The sequence below is a fragment of the Saimiri boliviensis genome, chromosome 9, assembly GCF_048565385.1.
Source record: "Saimiri boliviensis isolate mSaiBol1 chromosome 9, mSaiBol1.pri, whole genome shotgun sequence".
In the NCBI taxonomy this organism is placed as follows: Eukaryota; Metazoa; Chordata; class Mammalia; order Primates; family Cebidae; genus Saimiri; species Saimiri boliviensis.
The window spans coordinates 109561275-109584080 of NC_133457.1; the positions used below are offsets into that span (position 1 = coordinate 109561275).

At 52.7% G+C, this 22806-nt stretch overlaps 2 protein-coding genes across 4 annotated transcripts; one reads left to right on the top strand and one right to left on the bottom strand.

Annotated features, from left to right (window-relative positions):
- The first annotated feature begins 117 nt into the window (after positions 1–117).
- On the top strand, positions 118–6981 carry CTSA (cathepsin A). Its single transcript, XM_003936463.4, has 15 exons — positions 118–249; positions 440–621; positions 774–885; positions 1121–1171; positions 1257–1343; positions 1576–1731; positions 2062–2153; positions 2854–2938; positions 3512–3603; positions 3684–3762; positions 3855–3994; positions 4877–4952; positions 5921–6010; positions 6206–6310; positions 6557–6981. The coding sequence occupies exons 1-15, from the start codon at positions 196–198 to the stop codon at positions 6638–6640; spliced, it is 1485 nt and encodes a 494-aa protein (XP_003936512.2). The 5' UTR covers positions 118–195; the 3' UTR covers positions 6641–6981.
- PLTP (phospholipid transfer protein) lies at positions 6915–21761 on the bottom strand. 3 transcript variants are annotated; one of them, XM_003936459.4, is made up of 16 exons: positions 21649–21759; positions 20928–21038; positions 20731–20830; positions 19193–19321; positions 18768–18923; positions 17418–17481; positions 17268–17331; positions 16301–16392; positions 14352–14528; positions 14210–14269; positions 10894–11058; positions 10721–10788; positions 7944–7986; positions 7779–7842; positions 7619–7695; positions 6915–7214 (listed from the first exon to the last, which is right to left on the bottom strand). In XM_003936459.4, the coding sequence occupies exons 2-16, from the start codon at positions 21025–21027 to the stop codon at positions 7092–7094; spliced, it is 1482 nt and encodes a 493-aa protein (XP_003936508.1). In that variant the 5' UTR covers positions 21028–21038; positions 21649–21759; the 3' UTR covers positions 6915–7091. The 3 variants fall into 3 exon arrangements, with proteins under 3 accessions (XP_003936508.1, XP_010345222.1, XP_074262689.1); XM_010346920.3 differs by having other exon boundaries at positions 21639–21759; XM_074406588.1 differs by lacking the exon at positions 10894–11058 and having other exon boundaries at positions 21649–21761.
- Between the last annotated feature and the right edge of the window lie 1045 nt (positions 21762–22806).

Consider the following 22806-nt stretch of genomic DNA (forward strand, 5'->3'; position numbering starts at 1 on the left):
CTCGGCCATCCCGCCTAGAACTTGGCAGTCCACACCAGGATCATCTGATCGTGTGCGCCCGGGCTACGACCCGCGAGGCCCGCAGACCTTGACCCGGCATTGACCGCCACCGCCCCCCGGGACTGTACGCACCAAAGTAGGGGGCGGGAGGAAGACTGTCACGTGGCGCCGGAGCTCACGTGATTCGGAGTACACATGACTCCCAGTCCCCGGGAGCCTCCAGGAGAGGAAGGACGCGGGGGAGCAGAGGTGAGCTGGCACCGAAGGCTGGAGGGGTTCCCCGAGCCCGGGATCGGTGCGCGGCGGAGGAGGCTCGCGAGTGGGAGCTGGCGCTGGGGCCGGGGCTTTCCCCCGCGAAGGCGCCGCCAGCTCCTTCCCGGGGACTGCTGCGCAGAAGCGCTGAGGAGGGAGTCCACAGCCCCTCTGCTGCCTCCTGCAGATGATCCGAGCCTCGCCGCCGCCGCTGTTCCTGCTGCTGCTGCTCGTGTCTTGGGCGCCCCTAATCGAGGCAGCCCCCGACCAGGACGAGATCCAGTGCCTCCCCGGGCTGGCCAAACAGCCATCTTTCCGCCAGTTCTCCGGCTACCTCAAAGGCTCCGGCTCCAAGCACCTCCACTACTGGTCTGCCGCCCTGTCTCTGGGCGGGATTGGGAGGAGAGATGATGGAGGAGGGGTGGGGGGTAGTTCTGCAGACCCCTGAGGATGCCTGGGAGCCGGGAGGGCTGGAAAGGGCCCCTCCACCTGCGCCAACCCTGCCCTGACAACCCTCCCAGGTTTGTGGAGTCCCAGAAGGATCCCGAGAACAGCCCTGTGGTGCTTTGGCTCAATGGGGGTCCCGGCTGCAGCTCCCTAGATGGGCTCCTCACAGAGCATGGCCCCTTCCTGGTGAGTGGAGAGTAGCAGGAAAGCACAGTCCCCAAAGCAAAAGGCTGGGGAAAGGGAGGAAGGGGCTTTGTGATTTTCCAAAAAGTTTTCCTTGCTCCAGAGCATCGGGATTTTCCTCTGTGCCTTTGGCTTTGCCGCCTGTACCTCTGAGGGGTTTTGCCCACATGTAAAATGCGTCTCATAGTGGCCCTTTCCCTCCACCATGGGACTTACCCAACCATCTCTTCCTCCTCAGATCCAGCCAGATGGTGTCACCCTGGAGTACAACCCCTATTCTTGGAACCTGGTATATAGCTGGAGCTGTGGGTCCTGTGGGGGTGCCTGGGCATTTGGATGGGGTGGTGATTAGCTCATTTTTCCCTCCCCTCTAGATTGCCAATGTGTTATACCTGGAGTCCCCAGCTGGGGTGGGCTTCTCCTACTCTGATGACAAACTTTATGTAACCAATGACACTGAGGTGAGTCCTGTGCCTGCCCATCTGCCCCAGGCTCCCGAGTCCTCCATACATGGCCCGATGCTGGGAGAAAGAGCATGGTCTTGGAGTCCACTTTTAGCTCTGTCCTATGCCGTTGTGCTGTAGTGGCCCAGTTTCCTCTTACGGGTGGATTGACGTCTTTGTCGCTGAGGTTCTTTCCAGTCCAAATACCAAAGCTTCCTGATTACCCGCTGTCTTGCTCTCCTATCCCCAGGTCGCCCAGAGCAATTTTGAGGCCCTTCAAGATTTCTTCCGTCTCTTTCCGGAGTACAAGAACAACAAACTTTTCCTGACTGGAGAGAGCTATGCTGGCATCTACATCCCCACCCTAGCCGTGCTGGTCATGCAGGACCCCAGCATGAACCTTCAGGTGCAGGGCAGCTGCAGGAGGGAAGGGAGGCACCTTGTGACCGTGGCCTTGCAGTTAGCAAGGTCAAAGTGGTCAGCATCCCCATCCAACCCAGTTTCCTGCATAACCTCCCTGCCGCGGCTGCCCTAGGTCTGTGTGCCTTCCATAGCAGGAAACTCACCTGTCAGGCTGCCAGCTCTGTCCTTTGCATTGAGTGGCTTCCCACACCCACCCGCCCCCACAAACCATCCTGGGTTTCAGCTTCCGGATTGCTGAAGGTCTGGGTGTTAGGTCAGGGAGGCTCTTCCTCCTCCTCCTCCACCTGAGCTGAGCACCCTGGGTGTTTCACAGGGGCTGGCTGTGGGCAATGGACTCTCCTCCTATGAGCAGAATGACAACTCCCTGGTCTACTTTGCCTACTACCATGGCCTTCTGGGGAACAGGTATGGGATAGGGCAGTTGGGCGATCTCTAGGGTGGGGCAGGTTACATGATCTTGGGTCTGTCCTCCAGGCATATGATATGCCAGGCCCATCCCAGGTTTATGAGCAGCAGGTAGGTTGCAGAAAGAACTTAGCGCTGAAAGACCAAAGAAGAGAGATCAGATTTTTTTTTTTTTTTTTTTTTTTTTTTTTTTTTTGAGACAGAGTCTCACTCTGTCACCTAGGCTGGAGTGCAGTGGCATGATCTTGGCTCACTGAAATCTACACTTCCCAGGTTCAAGTGACTCTCATGCCTCAGCCTCCCTAAGCAGCTGGGACTACCACTGCTCACACCACCACACCTGCCTAATTTTTTGTATTTTTAGTAGAGATAGGGTTTTGCCATGTTGGCCAGGCTGGACTCGAACTCCTGGCCTCAAGTGATCTGCCCCCACCTTGGCTTCCCAAAGTGCTGGGATTACAGACATGAGCCACAGTGCCCAGCCAGAGATCAGATTTTAAAGGAACTAGGGAGGCCTGTTTGTATGACCCTGGGGCACCTCTTTGGGAGCTAGCTTAGGTGATGTACAGACCACACCCCGCGATATCTTTCGTAGTCCCCTAGGGTCAGGGAGGTCGGTGGGAGGTGGGGGGTATGCTCGCCTCCTCTGCCTTCCTCTTCCCACCAGAGGCTGATGCACTTTTCCTCTCATCTCCTACAGGCTCTGGTCTTCTCTCCAGACCCACTGCTGCTCTCAAAACAAGTGTAACTTCTATGACAACGAAGACCCAGAATGTGTGACCAATGTGAGGTTCTGCCGTCACTTTGCATCAGCGCCGCCATCCCTGATCCTGAGAACAGGACCACATTCCCTCCTTGGGGACTCCTTGTTCTCCATCCCTCATTGCTTTCTTATCTTGCACCTTTAAGCAATTTAGTGTTCTCTGGGACACGTGTCTAAGTGTGTATTCCCACCACCCGCACCTCCTATGGTGGCAAATCCCATAACCTCCGTGAAGGAGACAGGACCCCTTCACATTGAGGGAACACCTGCACTGTGACAGGCATTGTGCTGAACTGTGTCTATGTAGATTATTTAAGCTTCAAAATTCCCCCGAAAGATCATACTACCCACATGAAACTGAGGGCCCTGAATTTGAAATCACTGTCTGAAGTCACAGTGTGAGGAGACAGTGACACTAGGATTTAGACTCAGGTCTGGGAAGATTCTTGCCACTGAGCCTCAGTTTCCCTACCTGTGAAAAAAGTGGGTGACGGGTGAAGAGATGAAATACAAAAGCAATACATCTTGGGACAACTTGGTGGGTCGTGGAGGGACCAGGGATCTGGAAAGCATGGTGACTCGGTGTGTATTGCAGCTTCAGGAAGTGTCCCGCATCGTGGGCAACTCTGGCCTCAACATCTACAACCTCTATGCCCCATGTGCTGGAGGGGTGCCCAGCCATTTTAGGTAGGTGCTGCCAGGTGCCCCTGGGGCCCACCCCAGCCCCGTGTGGAGGCTCCACACTCATCCCCCCACCTCACATGCAGGTATGAGAAGGACACTGTTGTGGTCCAGGATTTGGGCAACATCTTCACTCTCCTGCCAATCAAGCGGATGTGGCATCAGGTGTGTAAGGGCATGGGCTTCCTCCTGGTGAAGTGAGGGTGAGGGGAGAGGCAGGGAAGCAGTGGCTCTGACCCTTTGTCGGCACCCTCCAGGCACTGCTTCGTTCAGGGAATAAAGTGCGCATGGACCCCCCTTGCACCAACACCACAGCTGCGTCCACCTACCTCAACAACCCGGACGTGCGGAAGGCCCTCCACATCCCCGAGCAGCTGCCCCAGTGGGACATGTGCAAGTGAGGCTCCATGGCCACCCATGACTCGGGATGGCAGGTTGCTGGGGCTTGAGGGTGTCGGCACATTCCCAGGGATCTTCTGTCTCAAGCAGTCCTCTCTCCTTGGCCTCCCTAAGTGCTGGGATTACAGGCATGAGCCCCCATACCTGGCCATCACATTGGTCATTAACAATATTTCTTCCAGCTGGGTGCAGTTTCTCACGCCTGCACTTTAGGGGGCTGAGGCAGGTGGATCACCAGAGGTCAGGAGTTCAAGACCAGCCTAACCAACATGGTGAAACCCCGTCTCTACTAAAAATACAAAAATTAGCCTGGTGGGGTGGTGGCTGCCTGTAATGCCAGCTATTCAGGAGGCTGAGGCAGGAGAATCGCTTGAACCTGGGAGGTGGAGGTTGCAGTGAGCCGAGATCGTGCCACTGCACTCCAACCTGGGCAACAAGAGTGAAACTCTTTCTCAAAAAACAACAACAAAATATTACTTCCATGTCCAATGTCCTGTGACCCTCAACAAGTAAAGGTTGACACTGGGCCCAGCAGGGGCTGCTCAGGTCCATTTTGATTGTTCAGTGGCCACACTCTCCCCTGTTATATGCTGTGACTCTCACACCTGCTGGCCCCTAGACACTAAATGCCAGTTGCATCCCATTACTCATAACAACCAGAACATGTCCCTGTACATTTCTAAATGGGGGTGAGTTGAGGCTTTCCAAATCTCAGCTCATCATCCAGGTCAGTCCTAGAGAGGGTAACCCCCCAAAAAGGGAAGTGGAACCCAGCTGTCTGCCTCCTGGGTTGAAGCTTGGAGATAGGAGAGATTTGATCTGTTGACTACTTTTTGCCCCTACCTGGTCTTCCTGGGGCCTGCTTATGTGTTCCTGGCAGCTTCCTGGTAAACCTACAGTACCGCCGTCTCTACCGAAGCATGAACTCCCAGTATCTGAAGCTGCTTAGCTCACAGGTGAGTGGGGACAGCACAGCTGGATCCACCAGCAGCCTTAGGACCCCAGAGTAGCACAGCAAGCTGGGTGCCCCTTCAGGACGGGGGAAGCTGAAACTCTAAAAGGCAAAGCCCAGGGTCTTGTGGTTTGTGGAGTCAGGATTTGAACCTGCATTTGTCCCCACCCATGCCACCCTGCTATAGAAGGTCTGCACCAGCCGGGCGCGGTGGCTCAAGCCTGTAATCCCAGCACTTTGGGAGGCCGAGGCGGGTGGATCACGAGGTCGAGAGATCGAGACCAACCTGGTCAACATGGTGAAACCCCGTCTCTACTAAAAATACAAAAAATTAGCTGGGCATGGTGGCGTGTGCCTGTAATCCCAGCTACTCAGGAGGCTGAGGCAGGAGAATTGCCTGAACCCAGGAGGCGGAGGTTGCGGTGAGCCGAGATCGCGCCATTGCACTCCAGCCTGGGTAACAAGAGCGAAACTCCGTCTCAAAAAAAAAAAAAAAAGAAGGTCTGCACCAGCCAAAGAGCCTTAAAGGTGAGAAGAGCTTCATTCATGCCAAAAACAGGCCAACAGAGGTCTGAGGGGGAGGAGACCTTGTCCAAGTTCATGTAGGAGGCACTGGCAGGGCCAAGTTAGGAGGAGGTTCTGTCCAGCACAGTGGTTAATAGCATGGGCTCTGGAGTCACATGGCCTGGGTGCAAGTCCCTTACTAGCCACATAATCTTGGGTCAATTTCTTAAATATCATGAACCTCAGGTTGCCCATCTGTAAAATGGGGATAATGATGATATCTACCTTCAAAGGTAAAACATTTAGCAGAACACCGGACGTGCAGTAAGTCATCAGAAAACATGAGAATTTCCTGGTTCGTCCTGTCTAGCTCATCCCCTTGCATTCCCTGAGGGGTAGGCCTCCAACTAGGGAAGGGCTGGGGCCTGGGCTTCTTCCACCCCTCATTTTTACCCCGTCCTGCTTTAGAAATACCAGATCCTGTTATATAATGGAGATGTAGACATGGCCTGCAATTTCATGGGGGATGAGTGGTTTGTGGATTCCCTCAACCAGAAGGTAAGGCAGAGATTCCTGGCCCTGGGATGGGGGCTCCTGTGGAGGTTGGGGGTGGGTATGCCTGGGAGTGGCCGGCTGGCTGCCTGGCTGTGGTCCACAGAGGGCAAGTGGAGGAATTCCCAACCCCGAGGTCTTGCTGGCAGCTGTGGGCATGGATGCAGCTGCCGTAGGCTGATGTCTTTCCTGGTGGGGCAGATGGAGGTGCAGCGCCGGCCCTGGTTAGTGAAGTACGGGGACAGCGGGGAGCAGATTGCCGGCTTCGTGAAGGAGTTCTCCCACATTGCCTTTCTCACTATCAAGGTAGGGCCTGAGCCTGCTGAGAGGTAACTGGGCCAGAGGCGAAGGAGCAGGGCCCACTCTCAGGCTGCCTTTTATGCTGGGTCATGGGTCACCATCCAGCCCCTGTATGGGCAAGTTTTTTTTGAAGAGGGGCGGGAAGGGTTCTGGGAAGAATAAAGGGCTTGGGATGAAGGAAGCCCTCACGGGTGAGCAGTTATATGAGGAGGAGGAAATGGGAGTCAGGATCTCACAAAATTTGCTCCTCAGGGCGCCGGACACATGGTCCCCACCGACAAGCCCCTCGCTGCCTTCACCATGTTCTCCCGATTTCTGAACAAGCAGCCGTATTGATGACCACCGCGACCAGCTTCCCCACAGCCTGCTGCAGCTCCTCCTAGCCTCTCCTAGCCTGTCCTGCTAGGAGAGTCCTCTTGTAAGCAAAGTGTCCCTGCAGGGCAGGTTCTGCCTCTGGGACTCCCATAGACAGCCTGGGGGCAGGTTAGCACTTCATTCCCGCAGTAGTTCCTGAATGGGGTGGCCTGGCCCCCTCTCTACTTAAAGAACGCCCTTTATGATGCACTGATCCCATCCCAGGACCCCAACAGAGCTCAGGACAGCCCACAGGGAGGTGGTGGACGGACTATAATTGATGGATTCACTGATTATGCAATTAAATTGGGTACAGTTTCAAACCCCGTCTTCTCTGTGGCACTGGGGGTTAGAGGGGCCACTATAGGATACGAATGTGGGGAAAGAGGGGTTGGAGTCCTGAATGACAGCTGCCAGTGTGGGGGTCGAGGGCTCAGACAGCTGCTGTGGAGGGTGGGGGGGCAGTGGATGCCTTGACATCAACAGACCGGTTCTTCTCAATCACCTCTCGCAGCCCTTTGGCAAAGTGGAGATCAGCCCCAATGGTGAGGAAGCCCTGTGCAGGGGGCAGAGAGGGGAGTCTCATTTATTCATTCGGTCACTGAGGCCAGAGTTTAAAGAAGAGACAGTCTTTGTCCTTCAGGGGCTCAATCTAATAGATAATTCCATGTCAAGGTGCTAAAATGAGGCTTTAGGAGTACAGACTATGGGTATCAAGGAGGGCTTCTTGGAGGAGGTGACCTCTGAGCTAAGACCTGAAAGATTAGTAGGTATTGGGATAGGAGAAGAGTGCTCCAAGGAGAAGTTACAGTGTGTGCAAAGGCTTTTAGGAGTCTTAAGATTAAAATGGGAGCTGGGGACTGGTAAGGGAGGAGCTGGGGTCAGGTAGTGGAGGGCACTGGGGAGCTATAGAGAGAGGCGAAAGCCCTGCCCTCCTTTCCCATCCCACCATCCACTCACCGCATGGTTTGTCACCACCTCACGCACAAAGTTGATGCCCTCAGGTAGTGGGATCTGCACCCCACGCCAGGTCCGCTCTGTGGGTGGGAGCACCCGGCTCAGTCTGGGCCTGCCCAGCTCAGCCCTCCTTCCTTCCTCTGTCCTCACTCCCCAGCCTTACCATTGAGCATGGGCATCACCCCAATCTGCAGCAAGGTCTTCAGAGGGGCCTGTAGTGGGATCAGCTGGGAGGGGAGAGGGGAAACAGGGCAGCGAGTAGGGGGTGGGCTTGCCTTTACCTGCCCACCCTGACCCCAGCCCAGCCCACCCACCCTTCCCCACTCACAGCCAGCGACTCCAGAGCAGACTGGTTGGAATAGATTCGAAACCTGCAGGAGAGAAAGCCCTGTGGGCGTGAAGCCTAGAAGCTCCCCTTCCTCAGGCCACCAGGCCTACCTGCCAGAGGTGCATGAGCTGCAGGCTCAGATGCCCCACCTAGGCACCTTTCCAGGTGCTACAACTTTCCAGCTATCCCCGGGCCATCACTGCTCCCTCTTGCTTCTCCTTTTCTCCAAGTCTGCTACTGTTTATTTATTGAGCGCTTCTAACGTTCCACACTTCTACCGGTAGCTTTGCAGGTGTTATTTTATTTAACAAAACTCACATTGCTTAGTTCCTGTCAGACACTAAGCATATTTCTTTTCTTTTCTTTTCTTTCTTGGTTTTTTTTTTTTTTTTGGTTTTTTAGTTCGTTTTTTTTGTTTTGTTTTGTTTTGTTTTTGTTTTTTTTTGAGACAGGGTCTCACTGTGTTGCCCAGGCTGGAAGGTAGTGGTGCAATTTCAGCTCGCTGTGGCTTTGACCTCCAGGATTCAGGTCAGCCTCCCACCTCAGGTTCCCGAGTACCTGGGACCACAGGCATGCATCACCATGACAAGCTAACTTTTAATTTTTCTTTTTTCTTTTTTTTTCTGTTTTCGAGATGGAGTCTTGCTCTTGTCTCCCAGGCTGGAGTGCAGTGGCACAATCTTGACTCACTGCAATCTCTGCCTCCCGGGTTCCAGCGATTCTCCTGCCTCAGCCTCCTGAGTAGCTGGGATTACAGGCGCCTGCCACCACGCCCAGCTAATTTTTGGTACTTTTAGTAGAGATGGGGTTGGCCAGGCTGGTCTCAAACTCCTGACCTCAGGTGATCTGCCCACCTTGGCCTCCCAAAGTGCTGGGATTACAGGCATGAGCCACCACGCCCAGCAACTTTTAAATGTTTTCGTAGAGACAGGATCTCACTTTGTAGCTCAGGCTGGTATTGAACTCCTAGCCTCAAACGATCTACCCACCTCAGTCTCCCAAAGTGTTGAGATTACAGGTGTGAGCCACCGCTCCCAGCCAACATGTTTAAAAAGGTAATATTAGTAAAATATTTTAAAATACAGTACCAACTCATTTAGTCCTTATGTCAAGCCTAAGGAGTAGGCACTATTAGGATTTGCACTTTACAGATGAGGAAAATGAGGCCCCGCTAGATTAAGTATGCCTGAAGTCACACAGCTGGGAAGTGTCAGAACCTGCGTCTAGAGACGAACCTGGGGTCCTGCATTATCTCCTGTAGCCCTAGAACAGCACTGTCCAGTCGGATTTTCTATGAAATGTTTTGTCTCTGTACTGTCCACTGCGATAGTCACTAGCCACATGTGGCTAATGAAATGTGGCTTAGTGCAACTGGAAAACTATTTTGTTTTTCATTTCTTTGAGACACAGTCTCACTCTATCGCCCAGGCTGGAGTGCGGTGGCGTGATCTCGGCTCACTTGAACTCCCAGGTTCAAGCGATTCTCCTGCCTTTACCTCCCGAGTAGCTAGGACTACAGGCACACGCCACCATGTCCAACTAATTTTTTTGTATTTTTAGTAGAGACGGGGTTTAACCATGTTAGCCGGGATGGTCTTGATCTCCTGACCTCATGATCCACCCGCCTCGGCCTCCCAAAGTGTTGGGATTACAGGCGTGAGCTATGGCACCCAGCCAAAACTATTTAATTGTCATTAATTTAAATGTAAATAGTCACATGTAGCTAGTATCTACCATATTGGACAGCACAGCCCTAGAAGGCAGATGCTACTTTTACCTGTACTAAACACGTGGAGAAAATGAGGCCTAGAAAGACAGAACGGGCTGGGTGTGGTGGCTCATGCCTGTAATCCCAGCACTTTGGGAGGCTAAGGTGGGAAGATTACTTGAGCTCAAGAATTGGAGACCGACCTGGGCAACAAAATGAGACCCTGTCTCTACAAAATATAAAATAGGCATGGTGGTGCACACCTGTAGTCTCAGTTACTTGGGAGGCTGAGGCTGGAGGATCACTTGAGCCCAGGAGATTAAGGCTGCAGTGAGCTATAACTGCACCACTGCAATCCAGCCTGGGCAACAGATTGAGACCCTGTCCCAAAAATAAATAAACACAGTAAAAATAAAAGAATAAGGCCGGGTGCGGTGGCTCACGCCTGTAATCCCAGCACTTTGGGAGGCCAGGGCAGATGGATCACTTGAGGTCAGGAGTTCCAGACCAGCCTGACCAACATGGTGAAAACCTGTCTCTACTAAAAATGCAAAAATTAGCTGGGTGTGGTGGTGCACGCCTGTAATCCCAGCTAATTGGGAGGCTGAGGCAGGAGAATTGCCTGAACCCAGGAGGTGGAAGTTGCAGTAAGTCAAGATCTCACCATTGCACTCCAGCCTGGGCAACAAGAGCAAAACTCCATCTCGGGGGCGGGGGAAAGGAATAACATTTTTAAAAAAGAAAGATAAAATGGCCTCAAGGTCACAAAGCTGTGTTGTGCTGAGGTTTTTGTCAAAACCCATGTTCTGTTCTTTGCTGTGTGACTGTGGCCATGTTATTTAACCTTGTGGACCCATTTGCTCATCTCATAATACCTGCCCTGCCTGCGTCTAGGGTGTGTGAGAATGCGGAGGAGTTAGGCTTTACAAAAGCACTTTTGTGTACATTAAGAAAGACAGACCCCAGCTCTCAGTGGCTTATAGGTATGACTGAATTTTAGCTCCAACATCCCAGTGGACAGGTGTGATTGTCCCCAAGACACTGAGGTGCAGGGAGGTAGTCTGCCTACCTGCGCAGGTCCAGCTGCGTGCGCAGGGCCTTCCCCCGGAGAGCCATCTTGGCGCTGAGACGGGCATCCTTCGGGAACATGGGGAGGAGGATGTTACTGACCCGAAAAATCAGTGACCCACAGCCCATTTCTCCCTGACCCCTGGCTAGCAGCCCCCACTCTGGGATCCGCACCATAGTCATGCTGGACAGCTGGACCTCAGGCTGGTCTGGAGGGACCAGGGCAATGGTGACGCTGGCAGTGACAGAGATGGTGGTGCCAGCAGGCTTGATGGTGCAGCGTGGTGGGGCCAAAACACGCAACTCCAACTTCAGCGGGGAGTCAATCACTGCTGGGCTCTGGGGGATGGGCAGCAGAGGCGGGTCAAGTCCCTGCTGTTTCCTGTAGAGCCCCCAGGGAAGAAGGGGAAGGAAGGCAGGTGCAGCTTCTGCCCGCTGGGGACTCAGATATTGCAAATACAGAGACAGCTCTGGCTGCCAAAACCCTCAGAGCTGCGTCTAGGCTTCATGCCTTTGCCATGCAAAGGAACAGGAATGTATTCTTCTCTTCTGCTTCCTAAATGCATCTCAATATTCAGGTCCATCTCCAGTCCAGACTCTTCATGGATGTCTTTTTTGCATTAGTATCTCAGCCCCTTGCCATATGTGTTTTGTTTTGTTTTGTTTTGTTTTTTTGATACAGAGTCTCACTCTGTTGCCCAGGCTGGAGTGGAGTGGTGCGATCTCGGCTCACTGCAACTCTGTCTCCCGGGTTCAGGTGATTCTCTCGCCTTAGCCTCCCATGTAGCTGGGGTTACAGGTGCCCACCACCACACCTAGCTATTTTGTATTTTTAGTAGAGATGGGGTTTCACCATGTTGGCCAGGCTGGTCTCAAATTCCTGACTTTGGGTGATTTCACCCACCTCGGCCTCCCAAAGTGGTGGGATTACAGGTGTGAGCCACCGTGCCCAACCCCCTTGCTGTATCTTTTTGCTCTCTCCTTTTTTTTTTTTTTTTTTTTTTTTTTTGATACAGGGTCTCTGTATCAGGCTGGAGTGCAGTGGCACGATCATAGCTCACTGCAGCCTCAATGTTCTCAGCTCAAGCGATCCTGCCACATCAGCCTCCTGAGCAACTGAGACCATAGGTTCATGCCACCACACCAGGCTTATTTTTGTACCTTTTTTTTTTTTTTGTAGAGATGGGGTTTGGCCATGTTACCCAGACTGGTCTCAAACTCCTGGGCTCAAGAGATCTGCCAACTTCAGCCTCCCAGAGTGTTGGGATTAGAGGTGTGAGCCACCGTGCCCAACCATATCTTCTTTCTCTAAACTGCTGTGCTTTCTTCTATAGGCAGTGTAGAAATACTATAAGATGCAACTGCCTAATCTTCACCAAACATGATTCTAAACACTGTATATGTGTTGGCTCTTTTAAACCTCATAACAAACATTTGAGGCCGGTATTGTTACTGCCAATTTTGTTGTTGTTTGCAGGGGGAAAACCCTGCAAGAGCCAAGGCAAGGGTCTGAAGCCTCAGCATGTTCTCATATAAATATAGAACTAGAAAAGAATTAGAGATACAGTTAAATAGTTATTCCTATATATAAAATCCCATAGCTATTTATATGTAATCATAAATATATACATATATAATCTTTAATCTTACTAATAAGTCTCAGGTCATGAAGTATGGGACTGAAGAGGCATTGGAAAAGAGGTGACCCCAAGGCAAGACGCTCTAAGCCCTCTGTCACACCCTCATAAGGGCTACTGGAGGGCGCCTCAGCGCTGGGAAAGCGCTGGGAAAGCGCCCTAGCCAGCTAGGGAAGGAGACGTCCAGGATGGCTGAGACGTCTCCTTCCTTGGGAGAGGGAGGAGAAAACTTCGCTCTCCCAAGCTCTTGTGGCAGGCCTGACGGCTGTCAGGGACACCCACAGACATGCGGGGACTTCACTGTCTCTCTGTGGTGCTATGCTTCAGCGCTCACGTTCCATGGCTACGTTCTGCTTCTGCACCTGGTTCCTCTTTCTTTGAAGAGAAGAATTAGTAATAGTAACATAAATCTTAGTGAACCTTGTTATTTCTTTACAAGTATGAAAAAAGTGCTGACGCCTTAGGTTTTCTCCTTGCCTTGGCTTCTTCAAAGTCTTGGGCCCCTGTCTGCAAGACATGTGATTTACCTGACCCTATCACTGACCACCATCACCTCATCCTACCTGCCCTGTCTCCTGCTGTGTACTCAATAAAAGTCAGAGCGTCCAGGCACTTGGGGCCACTGCCAGACTCTGTACCTTGGGTGGCATGGACCCCTGGGCCCAAACTCTCTTTTTTCTATCTCTGTGTCTTGTGTCTTTTATTTCCACAGTTTCTCATCTCCACACCAGCAGAGAGGAACTCACGGGACGCTGTAGGGCTGGACTCTATGGTTGTTGTTTATTTTTTTTTTGAAATTTATTTTTCAGGCTGGGTGCAGTGGCTAAGAATCGCTTGAACCTGGCAGGCAGAGGTTGCAGTGGGCCCAAATTGTGCCACTGCACTCCACCCTGGGTGACAGAGTGAGACTCTGTCCCCCCTCCAAAAAAGATCTGATTAAAAATTTATTTTTCAATAGGGATAGGGTCTCACTATATTGCCCAGGCTGGTCTCAAACTCTTGGGCTCAAACAGTTTTCCCACCTTGGCCTCTCAAAATGCTCAGAGTATAGGCATGAGCCATCACGCCCAGCCCTATTCCCATTTCTGGGATGGGGAAATTGAGGCACAGGGAGGTTAAGTAACTTGTAGAGCTTATGTAGTTACTCAGTTTCAGAACTGGGCTTGAAGCCCAGGCAGTCTGATGACAGAAATCCTGCCCTTAATTGCTTAGCCATAAATTTGATGATGACAATGACTGAATTATTTCTTCTAAAATGTGTAACTCTGTTGGGTGTGGTGGGTGGCTCACACCTGTAATTCCAGCACTTTGGGAGGTGAAGATGGGTGGATCACTTGAGCCCAGGAGTTCAAGACCAGCCTGAGCAACATGGCAAAACCCTGTCTCAACAAAATATAAAAATTAGTGGGGGCATGGTGGCACAAGTCTGTGGTCTCAGCCATCACTCAAGAGGCTGAAGCAAGAAGATGGCTTGAGCCCCAGGAGGCAGAAATCTCAGTGAGCCTAGATTGTGCCACTGCATTCCAACTTGAGCTACAGAGTGAGACTCTGTCTCAAACAATGAATAAAATGTATAACTCTCATTCCCTTCCCCCATAAACAAAAGAATATGTTTAATATTATTAAAGCCCCATTCTTGCAAAGCTTGAGTTCTCTCTAATCCTCAGCAACTCTGTGAAGGAGACAGGGCAGGAAGGAGCAGGAAGGACCAGCCTCCCTTCCAGATGGGAACCGGCCACACTCAAGAGACCAGGCCCCTGTCTGTGTGGCTGCCACTGGGATCCCCACCTGCACCCCTCCCTGATCTTGCTGGCATGCAGGTGGCCCTATCCCTGCCCCTCGCCAGCACTCACCATCAGGACAATGCTCCCAAAGTAGCTGGCCCTCAGCAGCATGTCCAGGTCATGGGGCACCTGAACAGGGGAATCAGGAGTGAGGGAGTGGGCCCTGTCACAGACTCCCTCTTGCCCATCCCACAAACAGGCCCTGGCATACCTTGTCCCCCACCAGCGACAGCTGCAGGGCCCCTGCCCGGAAGTAGCTCTCCATGGCAGAGTCGAAGAAGAACTCAGAGAAGGACACATACACCATCCGCTCCTCCTCCTGCAGCTGGGGCTCCACCGCCCGGTTCGGGAGGCTCCAGTTCTTTTCTGTCAGGGGGAAGAAGGCCCCCTGGGGTGGGGAACTCAGGGTCAGGGTCGAGGCAGACTGGGCCGGCACCTGGACTGTCAGCAGATACCTCTTGGCCCTGTGCTAGGCATTGTGGGGGGATGGCGGGAACCCAGCTGCTGTTCTTGGCAGACTCACAAGCACATCTCTTGTTTTTTGTTGTTGTTGTTTGTTTGTCTTTTTGGCTTTTGAGATGGAGTCTCACACTGTTGCCCAGGCTGGAGTGCAATGACGCTATCTCGGCTCACTGCAACCTCCACCTCCCGGGTTCACATGATTCTCCTGCTTGAGTAGCTGAGATTACAGGCGCATACCACCACACCCGGCTAATTTTTTGTATTTTTAGTAGAGACAGGGTTTCACTATGTTGGCCAGACTGGTCTCAAACTTCTGACCTTGTGATCCACCCACCTTGGCCTCCCAAAGTACTGGGATTACAGGCGTGAGCCACTGTGCCAGGCCAACAAGCACATCTCTTAAAAGGCATTGGAAGGAGGACACCTGCTACAAGGTGGGGAGCCCGTCAGACTGGAGGAGGGAGGGTCACGAAAGGTTTCATAGAAGAGGTGACATCTGAGTAGGCCTTGAAAGCTAAAGGCAGTAACAACAGCTACTGTTAACATATACTGTGCAGACTCATCATGCTTCTGTGCCAGGTTCTCTAAGCTGTTTACATAGATCAACTCCAATCTGCAGAGCAATGTATGCTTTCTTACTGGATTATTTCCATTACACATTACACAGACACTGAAAAGTTATGCTTAGGGCCATGCAGCTAGTCAGTGGCAGAGCTAGGATTTGAACATTTCAGGAGTTCTTTTTCTTTTACTGTAGAGATGGGGTCTTGCTATGATGCCCCAACTGGTCTCAAACTCTTGGGCTCAAGCAATCCTCTCACCTTGGCCTCCCAAAGTATTGGGATTACAGGTGTGAACCACTGCACCCAACGGATTCTAGCTCCTGAGTCTGCACTCTGAAACTGCTATACTCCTCTGGGAGACCAAAGGTAGTGTCTATACACTAGCTATGTGGCCTTGGGCAAGTGATGTCACCTCTACCAGTAAGTCTCCACATCCCTAAAATTAGGATGATGTTACTACCTGACTCACAGAGTTGTGAGAGGATGAAATGAGATTATTTGCATAGAGATTTGTGTCCAACTCCTTCAGGGGAGCTGGGGAAAGGCCATACATGAGCAAAGGTCCTGAGGTGGGAATCAAGGGGTCTATTTGGGGAACAGCAAAGAAACAGGATAAGATTTAAAAGATAGGGCCAGGCAGGGTGCAGTGGCTAACGCCTGTAATCCCAGCACTTTGGGAGGCTGAGGTGGGTGGGTCACCTGAGGTCAGGAGTTCGAGGTCAGCCTGACCAACATGGTGAAACCCCTGTATCTACTAAAAATACAAAAATTAGCTGGACATGGTGGTGTGCACCTGTAGTCAGCTAGCTACTCAGGAGGCTGAGGCAGGAGAATTGCTTGAACCGGGGAGGCAGAGGTTGCAGCGAGCCCAGATCACACCATTGCACTCCAGCCTGGGCAACAAGAGCAAAACTCCATCTCAAAAAAGTAAGGTGCAGCCAGGTAAGATTAACAGGGCTCAAATGCCAGACCCAGGAGACAGAACCTAATTCTGTAGTAATAGGTGGCCATAGCATTCTCAGTAATGAGAGTGGGCTCATCAGAACTGTGCTTTAGGAAGTAAAATCATGCAATTTAGCAGAGAAAGAGGTCTCGTTAGGAGGTCAGAGGTTGTACACCAGCCCAAGCAGCTCACCCGGAAGTCCATGTCCAGGTTGCTGGTGGAAGCCACAGGATCCTTCATGAGGGAGTAGTCAATGCCAACGAGGTCATCCACAGAACTGCGCACTGCAGGAAGGGGCTCAAGTCACTCACGGCTGTGTGATGTGGGATAAGGTGCTTAACCTCTCTGGGCTGAGTCCCACCCATAAAATGATGATACATCCATCCTTCATAGGGTTGTCATGAGGGTCAAATTAGTTATTTTTTATTTTTTATTTTTTGAGACAGAGTCGTGCTCCATTGCCAGGTGCCAAGCTGGAGTGCAGTGGCACAATCTCGGCTTGAGTTCGAGACCAGCCTGGTCCAACATGGTGAAAACCCTGTCTCTACTAAAAATACAAAAATTAGCCAGGCATGGTGGTGGGCGCCTATAATCCCAGCTACTCAGGAGGCTGGGACAGAATAATTACTTGAACCCAGGAGGCAGAGGTTGCAGTGAGCCAAGATTACACCACTGCACTCCAGGCTGGGTGACAGAGCAAGACTACATCTCAAAAAAAAAAAAAAAATGGGATGGGGTGCCTTTCCCTTGGTTTCTCCTACCTCCTCCTTCCCTTCTCATGCCTGTGTGTGGGTGTGATGGGACAATATCTTTGCCCCACAGGAGACAGAGGTTATGGCTTAGAAAAAGGGAATTTATGTTAATTGAGCACCTAAATGAAGACAAAGGGGATGCCAGTTATCAGCATGCACATATTGAGGACCTTGACAACTATTCTCAGATAACCCTCACAGCAACCCCAGGAGGGGGTACTGCCAACCAGGTGAGTAAACAAGCACTTTGCCCAGAGAGAAATCAGCACTTACCCAGAATCACACAGCAAGTCAGCTCCAGAGGCCACATTTGAACCCAGGACTGTTCAACAGCAGGGCTTGGAAGGGGCCTGCTCTGAGGTGCTGCATGACAGCCGCACCCCTGGCCTCACCCCCCACCCACTCACCAGGAATGGTGTCCAGGAGGGAGTTGAGCAGGACCGTCCCTGCATGGTAGAGTACGGGGCAGATCTGCGAGGTAGGGGTCAGAGTCAGGGCCTTCTCAAAGTGGGAGCGTGCCCACCCTTGCCACCCCACAACCTGCCCGCTGCCCACACCTGCTGGTTGAGGAGGAAGCGCATCCCTGAGGTGATGAACGTGGAGAGAAACTCATACACCTTCCTGCGAGGAGAGGAGAGGCCGGGTGAGCCCAGAACCCGCCCCTGCCCCAGTCCAGATCCAGGTCCAGGAGAAATCAGTGACCAGGGAAATAGTGGCAGTGGGAGTCCTCAGCTTCAGCCTAAATAACAGCTCCTCCATGAAGGTTTTCCAAGAACCAGGCCCAAATTCCCTCTTCAGCCTGATTCTCAAGACCTCCCGACCTACTCGCTGCTCCCACCAGCCAAATGAATCCACTCACAGTGCCTCAAACCCACCCTGAGCATCCCCACATCCATCCCTTCCGCCCTCTGCGTTCCTACCCTGTAATTCCCCATCTGAGCTCAGATGCTTCCTCTTCCAGGCTGTCTTCCCAAATTCCCCTCCTCTGAATCCCCAAAGCGCTTTCTTAGTCTCTCTCTCCAGACCCTGACAACAAATGTTTTTTACTCCAGATAGACTCTAAGCTCCTTCCTGCATTCTCAGAGCCTGGTATATACTTTGATGAATAAATAATACTGTCAGTGTACCAGCACCAGGTGATAATCCGCCATGTTCTTTCCTCCACCCTTTTCCAGAACAAGAACCATATCTCCTTCTCTGCAGGAAAAATTAAAAAATAGGCCAGGCACAGTGTCTCACACCTGTAATCCCAGCCCTTTGGGAGGCTGAGGTAGGCGGATCATCTGAGGTCAGGAGTTTGAGACCAGCCTGGCCAATGTGGTGAAACCCCGTCTCTACTAAAAATACAAAAAAAGTAGCTGGGCATGGTGGTACATCCCTGTAGTCCCAGCTACTTAGGAGGCTGAGGCAGGAGAATCGCTTGAACCCAGGAGGTGGAGGTTGCAGTGAGCTAACACTGTGCCACTGCATTCCAGCCTGGGCAACAGAGTGAGACTCCATCTCAAAATATATATATATTATTTTTGTTATAATTATTTAGAGATACCAATTGAGAATCCAGTACATGGCCAACTGTGCTTATTACTCCTCACAATTACCCTTAAGTGGCCAGCACTTAAATATGCATTTATCATATGCCAAGAGCTGTTCTACATATTCTTACATGTACCAACACAATCCTGGCAATGAGCTTATAAAACAGGCTTTACTATTATCCCCATGTTACCTATGAGGATATCAAGGCACCGAGCTTCAGTGACTTGCCCAAGTTCACACAGCCAGGAAGTAACAGAGCTGAGCTTAGGATCCAGTTGGTCTGATTCCCAGGCCTGTGCACTTTGCATTGTGCTAGGCAGATGAGCTGTGGAGCTCAAAAGGGGTGAGCTGGAGTTGGGGATGGGGCTTACTTGAAGGTTCCACCGAAGGCCGCATGCATTCTGGAGACAGAAGCCTGGCAGGAGACATTGGACACTTTCATCCGGCCAGCGGAATCCCGGGAGAGCTCCAGACCAGTTCGGATGGACACGCCCTCAGCTGAGGCGTTGATGTAGCCCCCATCATAGCTGCCAAGGGGGTTAATATTCACTCCAGGTAGGAGCTTAATTAGTTCTCAGTGCCCCCATGCATCACGATACCTCTTAGTAAGGTTTCACTTCCTTCCACACATCCCACCAAACCCTCCCATCAACTCTTATGAAGGGGGTATGCTGGTTCCTATTGTACAGATGAAGAAACTAAAACTCAGGAAGGCTAAGGGAGTTGCCCACAGCCCCACAGCACCTCCAGCCCTCCCGATCCACCCTCCGCTCCCCTGAGGGTGCTGGGTCCTTACAAGAACCAGTAGAGCAGCTGTCGCCGGAACTGCAGCCCCAAGGAGGCATTGGTGATCTGTAGCATCAGTTCCTGCTGTGGCTGGAAATCGAGCTCGGAAGATGTCAGCTGCAGCTCTGTGACCTTCACCCTACAGGCGACCTCAGGGTCAGATCCAGGGCCAAGTAGAGAGCACTCCACCCAACCACAGGAAATGTGTCTGCTTCTCTTTCAAGTCCAGGCTTGGGGAAGTGGGAGTGGGTGGAATGAATTCTTCCATTGTCCCTTAAGTGCCCAACTTAGACTTGGGTGGCTCAAAGTTGAACTTGGGTGGCTGAGAGATGAGGTCTTCCTGATCCAGGTGTTAAAAGTGAGCTTAACCCCATCGCTTAGAAGTCATGTTTGCTTGTTTGTTGGGCAAGGTAGCTCATGCCTGTAATTCCAGCACTTTGGGAGGCCAAGGCGGGCAGGTCACTTGAGGTCAGAAGTTTGAGAACAGCCTGGTCAACATGGTGAAACCCCCGTATCTATTAAAAATACAAAAAGTAGCTGGGTGTGGTGGCATGAGCCTACAGTCCCAGCTACTCCGGAGGCTCAGGCAGGAGAATCACTTGAACTCAAGATGTAGAGATCGCAGCGAGCCGAGATTGTGCCACTGCACTCTAGCCAGGGCAAAAGAGCAAGACTCCCTCTCAAAAAAAGAAAAAGTTTTGTTCGCTTGCCCCACCTCCCCTTCCACACCCTGGGGTTGCTAGACTCGGTCTTTTAAACTTTTATTTATTTATTCATTTATTTATTTATTTTGAGACAAAATCTCTCTCTGAAGCCCAGACTGGAGTGCCATGGCATGATCTCGGCTCACTGCAACCTCCGCCTCCTGAGTTCAAGCGATTCTCCTGCCTCAGCCTCCCAAGTAGCTAGGATTGCAGGCGCCCACCACCACGCTCGGCTAAATTTTGCATTTTTAGTAGAGATGAGATTTCACCATGCTGTCCAGGCTGGTTTTGGACTCTTGACCTCAGGTGATCCATCAGCCTCAGCCTCACCGAAGTGCTAGGATTACAGGCATGAGCCACTGCGCCCAGCCTAGCCCCGGTCTTTTATCAGAGGAGTCGGTTCACTTTGCCTCTATCACCTAAGCTCCGCCCCTTATCTCTTAGTCCCCCCCATCCTAAACCAAACGTAGAGCCTTCAGTTCCCCCACCCCTCTCATTAGCTCCACCCCGTGCCCAAGACTCCCCTCTTATCCATTGGCAAGTTCCTTGACTCCACCTATCTGGTGCTCTTCGGCCACGCCTCACATCCACGGGTTCTGCGGCCTTCTTCTTGGCCCCACCTACCTTCTTCTCCAGGCCACGCCCATCTGCCTGGTCCCGCCTATGATGGCGGGCTAGGTCTTTATCTTTTCGGCCCCATCCGGTTTCTTAAGTCGTGCCTCATCGACTTGGCCACGCCCCCCTCCCACTGAGCCTCCAGTCTCCCGAGACCCCGAGATTTCCCGGGCCCCGCCTCCACCGCCGAGGCCCCGCCCCGGATCGCGAGGCCCCGCCTCCCACTTACTCAGAGATGTTGTAGTAGAAGTGGCCCTCTTTGCCCCGCAGGTCCGGAATGGTGATGGTCTCCAGTTCTTGCTCCAGAAAACGCAGCCCCTCCTGCTTCACTGAGGCAGAAGCGAGACCCTTAGCTCCCACTCACACTGTTGGGGCGACCCTACCCCCGTCCTTTCCCGTCCGTCCCTGTCTGTCCCTGCGCCTTACCCAGCTCTAGCGCCTTGGAGGTGACGCGGATCTTGCAGCCTGGGAGCTCTGCGTGAGCGCCTACCAGCAGCGCCAGGAAGAGGGCCCCGTAGAGGGCCATGGCGAGCGGGCCTGTGGGTGGGGTGGGGTCGCAGGAGTTATCTGAGCTGTGTAAACCCATTCCTTGGACGTCCAACCGTGGAGACTAGCCTGGATCGTTACCCTCCAGATAACTCTTCGGGGAACTTGGAACCAATAATCTTGTCTCCATTTGTCAGATATGGAAACTGAGGCTCAGAGTGGCGATGCGACTTGCGCTGTGGCTCCCAAAGGATTTGGGACACGGGGGAGGGGACGTCCCAAGTTCCCTCGTGCTACCGCCGCGTGATGAGTTTGGACCTCCAGGGGACCAGCCCCCACACCCCCAACAACCTCCCCTTTCCTTTAGCAGTAGGCCCGCGCAGGCTTGCACGTTGCCATGGCAACGACTGCACGCGCATTCCTGGAGGGTGGCTTGCGGTCTCCTAGGCCTCGCGCCCGGGGAGGAGAGCGGGTAGCCGACCAGGCCGTGGTCTCTCGGGTCTCCCGGCTCCCTCAGGTCCTAAATCTCTCCCATCAGATATTCTGCCCGGTGTCCCCCGTGCCAGCGCCCTCCTTCAGCAGCTCTCCTCCCCACCCCAGCTTCAGTGCCCACGCGGCTCGGCGAGGATCTGGGGACGGGATGGGACGCACCCCAACTCACTCAGCGGTGGAGCTGGGGGGCGGCGCGGTCACGTGGGGTGGCGGGCAGCTCAGGGGATCCGAGCGACGGGGTCTGGCGGGCAGGGCTGTTCCAGCCGCTTTTATAAAGCCGGACCTCCCCGACCCCTCCTCCCTCGGGGGCTGGGAGGGGACAGGGCGGGTCGCTGGCAGCCGGGTGAGGGAAAAAGGCTGTACAGAGCCCCGTGACAAGCCCAGCCGCTGTCTGGACAAGTGGGGGACCCAAACCCAGGGAGAGGGAAGTGCAGGAGTCGGCCCACTCAGCCCCAACGATCCTGCTTTGCTGGGACCTTGGTTCAAATTACAATTACCCATGTCCTCCTGGCACGATCCTGGGCAAGTCACTTCACTTGGGTCACTGACCCTCAGTTTCTTCCTTCACTAAATGTGCCCGATGATAGGAACTACCTCTTAGGCCTTTATTGCAATCAGGTCCAGGCACAATGTCAAGGCACATTCTTTCCTTCCCTGCCACCCATAATCATCTCAGGACCTCCTTGCCTGGCTTTGCTACGGGTCCCACCCATCTGTCTCTGTATCATCCCCCGGAGACCTAAAGATCCCAGAGACCTTTCCCGCTTGGGAAAGCAAATCTAGGCAAGTGCTATCAGCCATGGAACATACCACACCAGCAACTGGAATCACCCTAGGGGAGCAAGGTTTGCCATTTCTCAGGGCTGGTGGATTTTTTTTTTTTTTTTTTTTTTTTTTTTTGAGACGGAGTTTCGCTCTGTCACCCAGGCTGTAGTGCAGTGGTGTGATCTCGGCTCACTGCAACCTCTGCCTCCCAGAGAGAGGTTGCTTTGACTTCCCAAAGTGCTGAGATTACAGGTGTGAGCCACTGCACCTGGCCCCCTTTTTTTTTTTTTTTTGAGACGGAGTTTCGCTCTAGTTACCCAGGCTGGAGTGCAATGGCGCGATTTCGGCTCACCGCAACCTCTGCCTCCTGGGCTCAGGCAATTCTCCTGCCTCAGCCTCCTAAGTAGCTGGGATTACAGGCACGCGCCACCACGCCCAGCTAGTTTTTTGTATTTTTAGTAGAGACGGGGTTTCACTATGTTGACCAGGATGGTCTCGATCTCTCGACCTCGTGATCCACCCACCTCGGCCTCCCAAAGTGCTGGGATTACAGGCTTGAGCC